This window comes from Eurosta solidaginis, chromosome 1, assembly GCF_040869045.1.
Source record: "Eurosta solidaginis isolate ZX-2024a chromosome 1, ASM4086904v1, whole genome shotgun sequence".
Taxonomy (NCBI): Eukaryota; Metazoa; Arthropoda; class Insecta; order Diptera; family Tephritidae; genus Eurosta; species Eurosta solidaginis.
In genome coordinates, this window is record NC_090319.1 from 351,149,109 (window position 1) to 351,164,883 (window position 15,775).

Below are 15,775 nucleotides of genomic sequence, written 5' to 3' on the forward strand. Positions count from 1 at the left end.
GGGGCAGAAATGGTGAAAACCCTCTTATTGAACAATCGGTTGTATGGGAGGTATATGCTATAGTGGTCCGATCCGGTCGATTCCAACAAATGTCAAATCCCCCCACACAATATGTCTGCTTACCAAATTTCATCAAGATATCTCAAAAATTGAGGTTTTCGTTGAAACAAACAGACATACGGACAGACGGACGGATAGACGGACGCACGGACGGACAGACGAACGTGGCTAAGTCAACTCGGCTCGTCCCCTGATCATTTTGGTGTACTTATTGGTGGGTCTAACGGAAACGTATACATACAAAATGATTTGGAGCCTTGAAAACGAAAAAAATCGATTTCGACCAAAACAAGTCCCAAAAACAAAAAAAAAAAAATTTAAAAAAAAACTGTTAATGCCAACGTTTTTATCGCATAATTTTAAGCGGGATAGGAGCTATGAGACAAATTCGTTTTCATCGGCAACACTTTTGCACGTTTCTAAAGAAACCGTTAAAAAAATGGCGAAAAAATAAATTTTTTTTCACCAAAACACTCGTCGAAACCCAAAAAATTTTTTTGTTTTTTCAAGAAACTGTTATCGCCAAAGTTTTTAGCGGACAATTTTGAGTCGGACAGGGTATACATGAAAAGTTTAAAATCAAATGAAATTTTTTTAAGTAGGTCATGAAAAAAACCTTAAAAATCAAAGAAAAAAAGTCAAAAAACTCAAATTTTGCAGGCTCGAAAATAATTTTTTTGGGTATGCTTAGTGGAACTTTTTTTCCTGAGCCTAAAACCTATCGAAAAATCGATGGCGCGATACAGGTTAATAAATCGACCCAGCTAAATGAATATTGTATAGATATAAATATAGATCATGAACAACTGTTCTAAATAACGAAATTATCCAGATTCAATGCAGAGGCCTTCCAATTTTTTTTCTCTTGCAATGACTACAAAAGTCAAGCCCATGCTGGTTTTTATATGCCAATGTAGTTATAATATTAGAAAAAAAAAGTTCCAAAGCAATGAAATCAATTCGTATCTACTAGCTGCAATTTGAGGGAGAGAGTTCTATGCATCATTTCATTCTTTTAATTTTATACTCAATAATTGAAATCGTTTATTTTACAAAACTTTTATTTTTTTTGAATTTTTCTTTTCCATTTTATTTCTTTGCCAACGTAACGACTTCAAAACTTTTCGTTGTTATATTTGTAAACTTGTGATAGCGCGAGCAGAGTTCATATCAACATCAGCAAAATTCCAGCATTAATCAGCAGTCATTGCAGAAGTTCGCCACGTGCCTCCAACACATTGCCCAATTATTGGAGTGTCCTGTTTGCCTTGAGGTAAGTTGCATGCATTGCATATCGATGAGCTTACAACAGTTTAATATGTAACTACATATGTACATACATATATTTATAATAGCTGTCATATATATGCATATATATGTATAGACAAACTTTATGGCAAGGGGTAAGTTAATGCATATTTGCTTGCAATCAATATATGTATACATAAATATATCTGTATATACATCTATGTGTGTGTGTATATACAACGCATACAAATTGGTGTGTTCGTTGTAAATGCAGAGTTTGGCTAATAGCAAAGCTCCAACATATTTGCTAATATATACAAATGTATGTGCGGATGAACTTCATTGTTGGCCAATTTAAGTTGCTAAAGCGTTTGACTCTTGGAAAATGTTGCGAAATGAGGCGCAGCAGCCAACAAGTCAAACATACTGCAGTCCGAACAATTGGTTAGGCATTGAAGTGTGAGAGCGCATACATCCAAATGTTTGTGTGTTTGCATGTGTGTGTGTAACGTACGCATCGTTGCAATTACTAATCATAGTCGCGCAGCATATGAGTATAAACTTTCTATTAGCTTTTGCTATAGCACCACGCTGCAATTGTTACTGTTTGTTTTGAAACAAAATTTCCGAAAAAGAACAAAAAACTCCAAAAAAGCTAGAAACGAAAAAAAAAAACATTTGAAAACAATTCTAAGTACACACTTCAAAATTTTATTTGTGCACAGCAGACAAACATGCGAACGTAGCATAAACACACGAAGCTTTGCTGTACTAAATTGGCATGCCTTTCCTGAGTAAATATGAACAGCTATCGTTAAACAACAAATGAAACAAAAAATTGAGAGTGAGTTGGCAAATGGGCACTAACAAGGGCACACTCGTACATAAACATATAGACAGGTTCCTAAATTAAGTTTGGTTTTGCAAAAGTTGCAACCTGCACTGTTGTTTACTTATGTTCGTTGACTCTCCATCCATACATATACGCTCACATATAAATTACGGTCGAAATGCCGTTCAGCCGTCAGCGTCTTGTCGGAAAGCATTCGCAACTACCTAAAATAAATATTCAATACAGCTTTTGGAAATAAAAGAAATTTTTAAAGCGGATGCTAAAACGGAGATTCAGTTCGGAGAGTTCGCTCCACAAATCATAGTACAGGTTTAAAAGTATGATATGTATGAGAAGGAAACAATTCCTCTCTCTTTCTAACACACTGCAGTTTGACACTTCAGTCAATGTCAAACTGTTGTGGAACTCAGTGGAACCTGCGTTTGACACTGAACGAAGTGACAAAATTACCGGGGTTGCTGTCGTGAAAAGCGACACAGGGAAACAAAAAACCGAGCGGAATATCAGATATGGGTTGCTGTGATGGTAAATTCTTTTGAACGATTTTAGTATGAAAATGTAGTGCACCTCTATGGGTACTACAGAAAATTACACAAAAGTCTTGAATTGGGGTATCTGAGGACGCATAGTTATTCCAGCATTAAGAATACAAACACGGGTGCTAAGTTTTTCTACCCGTTCAAAAGTTCTCCGCGAAAAACAGTTTGAAACCGAGGTCTACTGCAATAACCTGTCCAAAAATGTGGAAGGAGAAATGAAAAGATGCGTTTTGTCCTATTATCAATAGTCCAAAGGCAAAAAGTATTCGAATTATTGGAAGCGAAGCAAAAACGCGTCTATTAATCCCTCCGCCGACGGTTTTGGTCGTGTTTTAGCAATCGTCCCCGGTAATAAATTATCACAATTTTTTAATTAAAATTGTCAAAAACATATGGATTTTAAAGAGAGATGAAATTAAGTGCTCGTTTGAAAGTAAGTAAGGATATTTCTTTGTAATTTTACGATAAAAATTTTATGCGGTTTTCGTTAGCAGCTACTACACTTTTCTTGGACATAAGAAGTACAACAGTGCCAAATAGCACCCACAAAAAAAACGAACATGAACAAGCATTTTATCAGATGAGCGTGGCTCTGTATGTGCGTGCTGCTACATATCCTACTTGTAGACCTTTACAATACCACAAACATTTACTGAGAGTGTCAAATTTTTTTGGTAGGAAATTTCGCGTAACCCTCCTATTACGTTAGGAAAAGCACACGCTTAGTGCTTTGGGTCAATTTGACTCACTCAGGAAAGTTCACCGCTACAACCATTTTTTTATACTCAGGTGAGCAGAGCTCACAGAGTATAATAAGTTTGATTGGATAACGGTTGGTTGTACAGGTATAAAGGAATCGAGATAGATATAGACTTCCATATATCAAAATAATCAGGATTGAAAAAAAATTTGATTGAGCCATGTCCGTCCGTCCGTCCGTCCGTTAACACGATAACTTGAGTAAATTTTGAGGTAAATTGATGAAATTTGGTATGTGGGTTCCTGAGCACTCATCTCAGATCGCTATTTAAAATGAACAAAATCGGACCATAACCACGCCCACTTTTTCGATATCGAAAATTTCGAAAATCGAAAAAGTGCGATAATTCATTACCAAAGAAAGCTAAAACGATGAAACTTGGTAGATGGGTTGAACTTATGGTACAGAATAGAAAACTAGTAAAATTTTGGACAATGGGCGTGGCACCGCCCACTTTTAAAAGAAGGTAATTTAAAAATTTTGCAAGCTGTAATTTGGCAGTCGTTGAAGATATCATGATGAAATTTGGCAGGAACGTTACCCTTATTACTATATGTACGCTAAATAAAAATTAGCAAAATCGGAGAAGGACCAAGCCGACTTTTAAAAAAAATTTTTTTTAAAGTAAAATTTTAACAAAAAATTTAATATCTTTACAGTATATAAGTAAATTATGTCAACATTCAACTCCAGTAATGATACGGTGCATCAAAATACAAAAATAAAAGAAAATTTGAAAATGGGCGTGGCTCCGCCCTTTTTCATTTTATTTGTCTATGATACTTTTAATGCCATAAGTCGAACAAAAATTTACCAATCCTTTTGAAATTTGGTAGGGGCATAGATATTATGACGTTAACTGTTTTCTGTGAAAAAGGGCGAAATCGGTTTGAAGCCACGCCCAGTTTTTATACACAGTCTTCCGTCTGTCCTTCCGCATGGCCGATAACATGATAATTTGAGCAACAATCGACATAATTTACTGAACTTAGTTCACGTACTTTCTGAACTCACTTTATCTTCGTATAAAAAATGAACGAAATCCGACTATGACCATGCCCACATTTTCGATATCGAAAATTACGAAAAATGCAAAAAATTCCATAATTCTATACCAAATACGAAAAGAGGGATGAAACATGGTAATTGGATTGGTTTATTTACGCGAAATATAACTTTAGAAAAAAACTTGGTAAAATGGGTGTGAACCTACCATATTAAGTAGAAGAAAATGAAAAAGTTTTGCAGGGCGAAATAAAGAACCCCTGAAATCTTGGCAGGTATTACATATATAAATAAATTAGCGGTATCCAACAGATGATGTTCTGGGTCACCCTGGTCCACATTTTGGTCGATATCTGGAAAACGCCTTCACATATACAACTACCACCACTCCCTTTTAAAGCTCTCATTAATACCTTTAATTTGATACCAATATCGTACAAACACATTCTAGAGTCACCCCTGGCCCACCTTTATGGTGATATCTCGAAAAGGCGTCCACCTATAGAACTAAGGCCCACTCCCTTTTAAAATACTCATTAACACCTTTCGTTTGATACCCATATTATACAAACGTATTCTAGAGTCACCCCTGGTCCACCTTTATGGCGATATCTCGAAAAGGCGTCCACTATGGCCCACTCCCTCATAAAATACTCTTTAATGCCTTTCGTTTGATACAAATGTCATACAAACACATTCCAGGGTTTCCCTCAGTTCATTTTCCTACATGGTTATTTTCCTTTATGTTGTCACCGTAGCTCTCAACTGAGTATGTAATGTTCGGGTACACCCGAACTTAACCTTCCTTACTTGTTTTTAATTTAAATTTGTAGAGTTTCATTAAAATTAAAAGGATATCATACCTGGGTATGTAACGCGCAGTAAGCAGGAAGGGTTAAATGTAACTTTTAACTTGATGCTTCTACTAGTGTTCGTGCAGGCATTGGTAGCAAGAGGCGCTGTACGACTAAGAATAACCAACATGTGAAAATTAACCAAATACGGATACGCCACGATATTCCGTCGAGCGGGTAAGGCTGCTTAAAATATATCCGCGGCAGATATTCCTGTTGTAATATACCCAAATGATTCAAGCGGTTGTGTAAAACAACCTTCTAGGGGCCGTCAGAACAATTTATAGCTTCTCCAAGTGAGTCCTGTTTATTTAGCATTCGAGGCTCTGCCGACTCCGGTAATTTACCAAAACCTTTGGGGAGTGTCTTCATCCCTACAACAAAAACAACAACGCCACAATATTATATGACATAACAAGGGTATTAAACGCGATCACAATTAAACTAACGTACGTCATCTACTATATCACTGTGACTTTTGATATCCAGGTGCACAAAATAAGATATCCTTTAAGAAAGGAATGGGAGGAAGGCCTAGTCAGTGGTAGGGGCATAAAAATGGGCACAGGTGGCTCAAAGTGGAAAAGGGTACAGGAGCTGGAATGTACTCAAAGCATCACAATCATACCTACTTCCTGACTAATGCTGTGTCTTCCAAGTGGAGATCTATGCTATAAAGAGAGCAGCCATACTACTAAAGGGTTGTACGGTCCCATACATTTATGCAACGAGCTTTTTTTTTTAGAATCCAAGGTGATAAAGTCGGATATCGCGCGGAGATGTCGAAAATCGCTGGCGTCTATAAGGCACCTAAACATCTGCCTGGGCTGAGTCCCAGTGCACAACGAAATTCAAGTGAATGAATTTTCAGAATGAATTTGCCGTCCTATATTTTAACAACGCCTACATTTCGCGACATTACGCTTTCGAATGAATTGTATTTCGCCGGTTTTTCGCTCTCACAACACACACAAACACATACACTAACAATCATGCACTTATATTTCTCAAAAGCGCATGAACTAACACAAACACAACAAAAAAAATTGTAACGCGATATGTCCAATCAATTTATGAAATACAAAGCGCATCCAATTTCCTGTCGATATATTTAAGTGCAGTCATATTTGGTAAACGGGGCGTATGATTAACCTAAACAAGAGTAAATGTATGTACGTTAAAGTGTATAATAACTGCATATAGGTAAATAAATTCTCAACAATAGCTATCTTTTGAACCTTATAAAAGTGGCTTACATGAAAAAAGGTTAGCGTAAACACTTAAATATAATTTGCAAAGGAGGCCGGAATATCGTTCCAAAATATAGTACCTACAAAAGAATCGTAGCTGGCGATTGAGAATATTGCTTTGGTTTTAATGTCCTTAAATGGGCTCTGTCGGAGGAAGCACTCAATATTGTTATCCCGTGGACAGGGAATTGGTAAACTTGTTCACGGATGGGTCGAAGTTGGACGGAAAGGTTGGTTGGGGGTCTTTTGTCAAGAGCTAAATGTATGCCGCAAGTTTAAGTTGGCTGATCACTGCAGTGTATATCAAGCGGAAGTTGCTGCGATTAAGGATGCGGTGGATGAAATGCTATCCAGTGCTACTACGGTTAGGGAATATAACATCTATTCTGATAGGCAAGCGGCTATCATGGCCTTGAGTTGAACTACAGTGCGATAGAGGGTGGTCTGGGAGTGCCTGACCTCACTTGCGATTGCATCGAACTATTTTATAATTAAGATTATCTGGGTCCTGGGCCAGAGTGATATCCCACATCACTGTCAAGCAGATCTCTTAGCCCGCATCGGTATAACTGAACCGAATGGCTGTAGGGATTTCGGGATTCCAATGGCCACCTATGGTTTGCTCCTTCATAGCTGGGCCTCTGGTCAGATCAGCAAACACACAACCTGTTGCAGGGTAGCAAGTTGTTTCTGGCCGAAAGTGGATGGCAGTAGGTTTGCCGAAATAATTGGGTTCACTAAGGCTCCCCTGTCAATGGTCATTGGGATTTTGAGAGGGCACTGTGCCATGGGTATCCATGCGGTACTGCTCAATATACTGAAAACTCCATCCTGCTGCAGCTGTATGGAGGATAATGAGGTGGAATTACTAAACCACTTTATGCTCTATTGCCCTGGCAAAAGTTGGGCGAAAGTAATTTGGTCGCGACACACTTGGATCTCCCGAGGATTTATCCAAGATTGAGATCGGTATCATTCGGAACTTTATCGTTGCTACCCAACGATTTTCTAAGTAGGTATATGTAGTATATCTAGGGGACGGTTATTTTATTGTATGTGGTATCACAAGTGACCTTCATGTTCTTCAAATGAGCTTCCCTTATCAGGGCATCTACCACCTAACCTAACCTAACCTAACCTAACCTAACCTAACCTAACCTAACCTATCCCGTTGATAATGCCTGTAAAAGCCTAACGAAGTTTGTATACGTATTTGGCACAAAAAAAAAAAAATAAATACTGCAGTAATTTTACAATCGATATAAATTGATGTAACTTATATGTTTACCATTTAAAAAATAAAATAAACACAAGGCGCGTTATAACTGAGAGGAGATCTCATAAAATTTGCGTCAATAGCAAAATTGCCGTAAGAAACTTAATTGTGGTTTTATAGCAATTGTTCGACAGATGGCCAGAAAAAGCATCTGCGATATACAAAAATATAAATATATTCAAAACAATAATTATGACACCTTGACTTTTACCGCTGTCAATTGACAACTAGAAAACGCTAAGGCCTTTCTAGTGAGATGGTGCATTGGCTTTATGATATGATGGCCAAGCTGATCCTCTTCCACGGTCAAAAGTTTGGAGGAAGTGCAGTGATTTTCAATGATTACAATAAGAGAGCCCCTTTGTACAACACCTACACTGACACTAAACGCAATTCTCAATTGTGTCGGGGCATATTAGCTTGTGAATTACGGGCACCACAGCATACTGAATTGTTGTTGTGTTAACAATCCTGCGCCCCATTAAATGGACGCGACTACTTGGTAAGATGTTGGTCGGATGTTGGGGACTAGAAGTTGATGACTCTTTCTTACGAGAGTGCGTGTATCGGAAAAGGAGGGGTGGTACTAGAGTAAAGGCTGGTGCTCTGTATGCTTCTGTCCATGCTATGTAGATTGTAGTGATAGGTTGGGACGGTCTCGTCAGCTGGAGGCACCGATTGATGCGGGCAACTGCAGAGGGTTGATGTGGCCTGCTGGGCAGCGTTGCTGCTGGAAGCTGACGGAGGTACGCTTAAACGTGGAGACTTTGGGACTCCACTGGCAATTTGCATTTTGATTCTGGGCAGGTGAACATAAGGGCGACTAAGCAAACGCTGTGCAGACACCACCTCTTGTAATGTGCCCAGGTTTTTCTGTTCTGAATTTAGTCTAAGCGATCAACAAATCCTACTATTTGGAGTGTTAACTGGGCACTGCCCAACAGGAATCTATGCGGTGCACAATAATATACTAGACATCCACAGGTGTATTAAATACAACAAGGTTGAATCATTCAATCACTTTATGCTCAGTTAACCAGCCTTTGCGAGATTGTGGTGTAAATATCTCGGTCGGAGCGAATTCATTTCGAGAAAATGTACAAGACAAATGTGTGCCTTATTCGTAACTTCATTGTTGCCAAGCTTCCATTACCTTAATGGATAGAAGCTAGTTTCACCCTAAGTGTATGTGTGTGTGCACAAAAAGGGTGAGAGCTGAGAGAAATTCAAGTTGAAAAGCAAATATTTCAAAGAGTTATCTGCGAAAGTGGCCACCGTTATGTGATAGTAGCGTGCTTCGCCTACCATATCGAAGTTGCCGAGTTGAAGTCTCGTGCAACATAATGTCGAAAATATAGAAACACAATTTTTTTTTGAATTACAACAAAGTTTTTCTAGCATATTCGCCTCTTTTGCAAACACTCCGAATGTATTTCTGCCATGAAAGGCTTCTCAGAGAATTCATCTATCTTGCAAATGCCGTTCGGACTCTACCAATTTGTAAGAAAAGTTTTAACGAGAACGACGCGAATTGGAAGAGAAGCTCGTCCTGAATCTCTTCGGAGGTAAACTGCGCCAAGTATTGTTTTGTTTGTGAAACCAGAAGAATTCGACTAACAATTTCTAGATAATGGTTGACTGCAAAAAAGTATATAATGAAACAGCACTGATTTATGAGGACTAATCATGTTGCTCGAAATCAAAAGAGTACTATTCTGGAAGTTAGTATTGTTTCACACTCAACACGCGCATGTTTATGTGTTTGTCTTTGTATATCTAAAAACTGCCCTGCCGGATAAATGGGGCATAGTCGCGCGAAGCACCAGTTTCGCACAACAGGTTTAATGACTACCTCCGAAAGATTGTTAATCGAATACTGGGTGCAACAATAGTAGCTGCACTTGTACCAACAGCTAAAGGAAAATAACTTAAATACTCAATGGTAGCCCATACTTCAGAAACACCTATGACTGAACCAGATAAGTACGCGACTAGCGTACTTCACAATTTCAATTATCGCGTACTTCACTAATAGCGTGTTTAAAATCAAATTGATTCATTATTCCTCAGTGTGCGTCGTTTATATACTCTCGGATATCTCCTCTACCCATTTCTCCGAAGGTCTAGACTTTTTTCGGACAGCATTTATATCTCCTTTATATACCTGATATTTACGCTTCTCTTCTAGTTATATGTGAGTAACAACTTCTGCTCTTAGCTGCCGACTACATACATGTATGTATGTGAAATGTTCTCCTTGCTGTTAGCTTAGCGGTTTACATGCATGTATGGCTGCTTATTTTGCTGTTGTTGTGCATTTATTTACTAGCAGCATAGTGGTGTATAGAACTGCAAATATTCGTTACAATACCTAGTTTTCGTTACGCTTTCTAGGTGAATGTGTGATATTTTAATTATAAACAAATCAAATAACGAATAACAAATTTGAGAGAAACATGATATTATATATTCAAAATATTACAATTATTACTTACCTCAATTTCATAAAATAAAATGTGTACATTACCACATTAAACAGTTAGACAAAGATATTTGTTTTTGTTGTGTGGCTCTGCACATCCAAGTTTCCATTTCATAATATTTAAATTGAAGCTGTGATTTAAGCTAGCGCCGAGCCTATAACATGGACGCAACCTAAGGCGGAGCTTCTTTTTTGATTTGAGCTTAACATTTTTTTTTCTCGCACAAGTAATCAAGTATATGAAATGTTTCTTGTTCAAGATCAGATCAGCGACCAGCAAATTTTGTCACCTCTAGGAGATTTATTGATGTCAAGCTGAGAAGCCTATAGAGCTATTAAAAATCAGTGTTTTGCTGCTCTCCACATTCCGAATGATGTACGGCAAGGCGAGCGCTTCAGCTCCGACACGCTTTACAGTGGCCTGTAGAATACCCGAAATTATACGTTATTTCCTGGCTGAAGCTGCAGACCTAGCAAGAGAACTTGACCTAGCGAAGCAACTCGAGCCTTGAGACCCTAAAATTAGGATTCTCATGTTTGATATTATGCGCCTAATAAATGAACACACCGTACCAAATGGAAGAGCCTCTGAAGAAGTAAATTTTGTTCAACCTTCAAATCCTCGTCTTACCCGACAATGATAACACATGTACTAATATTTCTGTCAAACTCGAAAAAATGCGCGAGAACTTTCTGTCGGCATTTTGTAATACATCCTTGCATTATCATCAATCTAATCAACAGTTTGTATGAAAAGCAATGGGAAAAATTTTCTTATATTTGGCAGACCTCTTCTTGTAGTACGGTTGTGAATGGGTTAACTTACCTTATCGTTATATAACCGCTATTTTAAAAAATTCCTGCTTAAACATCGATTAAATTTTTTATATTTTTTTTTTGGATATGGCTCGATGTGTGGAACTTTCAGAATGCATATTACGAACTATCTAATGTACGTCTACGTTAAGCTCTATAATTGACTCCAAACCCGCAGCATATTATTTTCACAAAACATAGCAGAACTCTAGAAAAACATAAAAATTTTATTATTATTGAAGTGAATAATAATAATGGTAGATTGGATGGCTGGTTCATTCCAAATACTTACTGGGCGCCAAAAAAAAAAAAAAAATTATGAATTAAAAATTTTAAGACTAGAGGTTGTGAGATTCGGGGCGAATATGATTTCTAATTAAGAAAGAGATCTTTGGCAGGATCGACATGGCAATAATATCAGCCAGTATATTTAATTTCTTTCAGTTTTTCCATCGTAATAAAAATACAATAATTTAATAAGTGAAATTATTGCGAATACGTCTCAAACCCATAAAAATTAACAAATAAAAAAAAAAAAAAAAAAAACAAGTAAGGAAGGTTAAGTTCGGGTGTAACCGAACATTACATACTCAGTTGAGAGCTATTGTGACAACATAAGGGAAAATAACCATGTAGGAAAATGAACCCAGGGAAACCCTGGAATGTGTTTGTATGACATGCGTATCAAATGAAAGGCACTAAAGAGTATTTTATGAGGGAGTGGGCCATAGTTCTACAGGTGGACGCCATTTAGGGATATAGCCATAAAGGTGGATCAGGGTTGACTCTCGAATGCGTTTGTACAATATGGGTATCAAATTAAGGTGTTAATGAGTATTTTAAAAGGGCGTAATCCTTAGTTCCATAGGTGGACGCCGTTTCGAGATATCGCCACAAAGGTGGAACAGTGGTGACCCTAGAATTTGTTTGTACAATATGGGCATCAAACGAATGGTGTTAATGAGTATTTTAAAAGGGAGTGGGCCTTAGTTCTATAGGTGGATGCCGTTTCGAAATATCGCCATAAAGGTGGACCAGGGTTGACTCTAGAATGTGTTTGTACGATATGGGTATCAAATTAAAGGTATCAATGAGGGTTTTAAAAGGGAATGGTGGTTGTTGTATAGGTGGTCGCATTTTCGAAATATCGCCATAAAGGTGGACCACGGGTGACCCTAGAATTTGTTTGTACGATATGGGTATCAAATTAAAGGTATTAATGAGAGTTTTAAAAGGGGGTGGTGGTAGTTGTATATGTGAAGGCGTTTTCCAGATATCGACCAAAATGTGGACCAGAGTGACCCAGAACATCATCTGTTGGATAAACAAAATAAATAAATGTAAGGCGCGATAACCTCCGAAGAGATCTAAGGCCGAGCTTCTCTTCCAATTTGCGTCGTGCTCCTCTTGATTTTCCCTACAAATTGGCCGGACGGGACCTACATGTTTTATGCCGACTCCGAACGGCATCTGCAAGGCAGATGAGTTTTCACTGAGAGCTTTTCATGACAGAAATACACCCGGAGCGCTTGCCAAACACTGCCGAGGGGCGACCCCGCTTAGAAAAATTTTCTTCTAATTGAAAAACCTTATTTCTAAAATTTTGATGTTGCTTTGCCCGGGGTGCGAACCCAGGGCATACGGTGTGATAGGCGGAGCACGCTACCATCACACCACGGTGGCCGCCACCATCTGTTGGATACCGCTAATTTATTTATATATGTAATACCTGCCAAGATTTTAAGGGTTTTTTATTTCGCCCTACAGAACTTTTTCATTTTTTTCTACTTAATATGGTAGGTGTCAAACCATTTTATAAAGTTTTTTCTAAAGTTATATTTCGCTTCAATAAAACAATCCAATTTGGTATAGAATTATGGCATTTTTTTCATTTTTCGTAATTTTCGATATCGAAAAAGTGGGCGTGGCCATAGTCGGATTTCGTTCATTTTTCATACCAAGATAAAGTGAGTTCAAGTAAGCACGTGAACTAAGTTCATTAAAGATATGTCGATTTTTGCTCAAGTTATCGTGTTAACGGCCATGCGGAAGGACAGACGGACGACTATGTATTAAAACTGGGTGTGGCATCAACCGATTTCGCCCATTTTCACAGAAAAGAGTTAACGTCATAAAATCTATGCCCCTACCAAATTTCAAAAGGATTGGTTAATTTTTGTTCGACTTATGGCGTGAAAAGTATCCTAGACAAATTAAATGAAAAAGGGCGGAGCCACGCCCATTTTTAAATTTTCTTTTATTTTTGTATTTTGTTGCACCATATCATTACTGGAGTTGAATATTCACATAATTTACTTATATACTGTAAAGATATTAAATTTTTTGTTAAAATTTTAATTTAAAAAAATTTTTTTTAAAGTGGGCGTGGTTCTTCTCCGATTTTGATAATTTTTATTAAGCGTACATACAGCAATAGGAGTAACGTTCCTGCCAAATTTCATCATGATATCTTTAACGACTGCCAAATTACAGCTTGCAAAATTTTAAATAACCTTCTTTTAAAAGTGGGCGGTGCCACGCCCATTGTCCAAAATTTTACTAATTTTCTATTCTGCGTCATAAGTTCAACTCATCTACCAAGTTTCGCCGCTTTATCTGTCTTTTGTAATGAATTATCGCAATTTTTCGGTTTTTCGAAATTTTCGATGTCGAAAAAGTGGGCGTGGTTATAGTCCGATATCGTTCATTTAAATAGCGATCTGAGATGAGTGCTCAGGAACCTACATACCAAATTTCATCAAGATACCTCAAAATTTACTCAAGTTATCGTGTTAACGGACGGACGGACGGACATGGCTCAATCACATTTTTTTCGATCCTGATTATTTTGATATATGGAAGTCTATATCTATCTCGATTCCTTTATATATGTACAACCAACCGTTATCCAATCAAACTTAATATACTCTGTGAGCTCTGCTCAACTGAGTATAAAAAAAACTACTCCAAGTTTTTAAAAATCACGCATCAACAAGCATTCAGATATTTAGATATAACGAATCATTCGGAAATGAAAGTCATTGCAAACAATAAAGGCAACTCGAGGTGGCACGTATTATTCTCAAATTGGAGGTGCTGCCAAGTGGTCAAAAGTGCCGAAACAACCCTCGTAAGCAAAATATCATGCTGTAAAATTAAATAGCAATTAAATTATTTGCATTTGGAATATACAACTTATTGTATTATTTGAGAGAAGCAACATATAGAATTTTAACTTATGTATGTATGTATGTATGTATGTATAAAATATTCATAAGCAAACACGCACAGTAAACAGGTAGCCTCAAATATACATTTATTTAAATGTATGTGCATATGCATTTGTGGCTTGAAAATTTGCATTTTGCAACTGAAAATAATCTTTTGTCGAAATGATGCTAATTATGAAATTAAATCGGTAAATTGGCAGTGTTAATTGGGCACTTCCTAAGCATCACTGAAGAGATAAGTAAACGGCAAATGAAAGTGGTGAGGTATGGAAAGCTTGCCGTTATTTAACATAAAGGGCGCAGTATTTTTTTAGGGAAAAGAAAGGACCTCGTAAATGCCGAAACTCAATGGTTAGTATTTTTCCAAATTCCCATTCTACATAGGAAAAACAATACTGAGGATTTTTATACTCAGCGTGCTTTGCACACAGAGTATATTAACTTTGATTGGATAACGGTCGGTTGTACAGGTATAAAGGAATCGAGATAGATATAGACTTCCACATATATCAAAACCATCAGTATCGAAAAAAAATTTGATTTAGCCATGTCCGTCCGTCCGACCGTTAACACGATAAGTTGAGTAAATATTGCGATATCTTCACCAAATTTATCTGGACCCAGAATATATTTGTGTTTAAAATGAGCGAAATCGGATGATAACCACACCCACTTTTTATATATATAAACCTGATTATTTGGTAAATATTACACCTAGAATGTTCAAATTTGACGTGAGGACTGATATTGAGACTTGATAAAAATTTGGAACAATTTTTTAAAATGGGTGTGGCACCGCCCACTTGTGATAAAATCAATTTTACAAATATTATTAATCATAAATCAAAAATCTTTAAACCTATCGTAACAAAATTCGTCAGAGAGGTTGCCTTTACCATAAGGAATGATTTGAGGAAAAATTAACGAAATCAGTTAAGGACCACGCCCACTATTATATAAAAGATTTTAAAAAAGGTCGTAGACGAATAAAATAAGCTTTATCTTAACGAAAAATAGCTTTGTATCAATAGAATTTTACTGTATAAATTGAATTATAACATTAAATTGGAAAAAACTAAAATTTTAGAAAATGGGTGTGGCACCGCCCCTTTTATGACTAAGCAATTTTCTATGTTTCGGGAGCCATAACTCGAAGAAAAATTAACGTATCGTAATAAAATTGGGTACACAAATTTTCCCTATAGCAGGAAATATTTCTAGAAAGAATGGACGAGATCGGTTAAAGACCACGCCCACTTTTATATAAAAGATTTTTAAAAGGGTCGTAAACGAAAATAATAAGCTTTATCTTAACGAAAAAGAGCTTTGTATCAATAGAATTTTACTGTATAAATTGAATTATAACATTAAATTGGAAAGCACTAAAATTTTTGAAAATGGG

General features: G+C 37.0%; 1 protein-coding gene across 3 annotated transcripts in view; it reads left to right on the forward strand.

Moving 5' to 3' along the window:
- LOC137238065 (uncharacterized) overlaps positions 1-15,775 on the forward strand; it is a 115,211-nt gene that overhangs the window by 56,393 nt on the left and 43,043 nt on the right. For 2 of the 3 annotated variants that reach the window (XM_067762638.1, XM_067762639.1), the window contains exon 3: positions 1,214-1,333. In XM_067762638.1, the coding sequence (XP_067618739.1) occupies positions 1,214-1,333 (120 nt within the window). The remainder of the gene's footprint in view (positions 1-1,213; positions 1,334-15,775) is intronic. The other variant, XM_067762640.1, reaches the window with a different exon arrangement.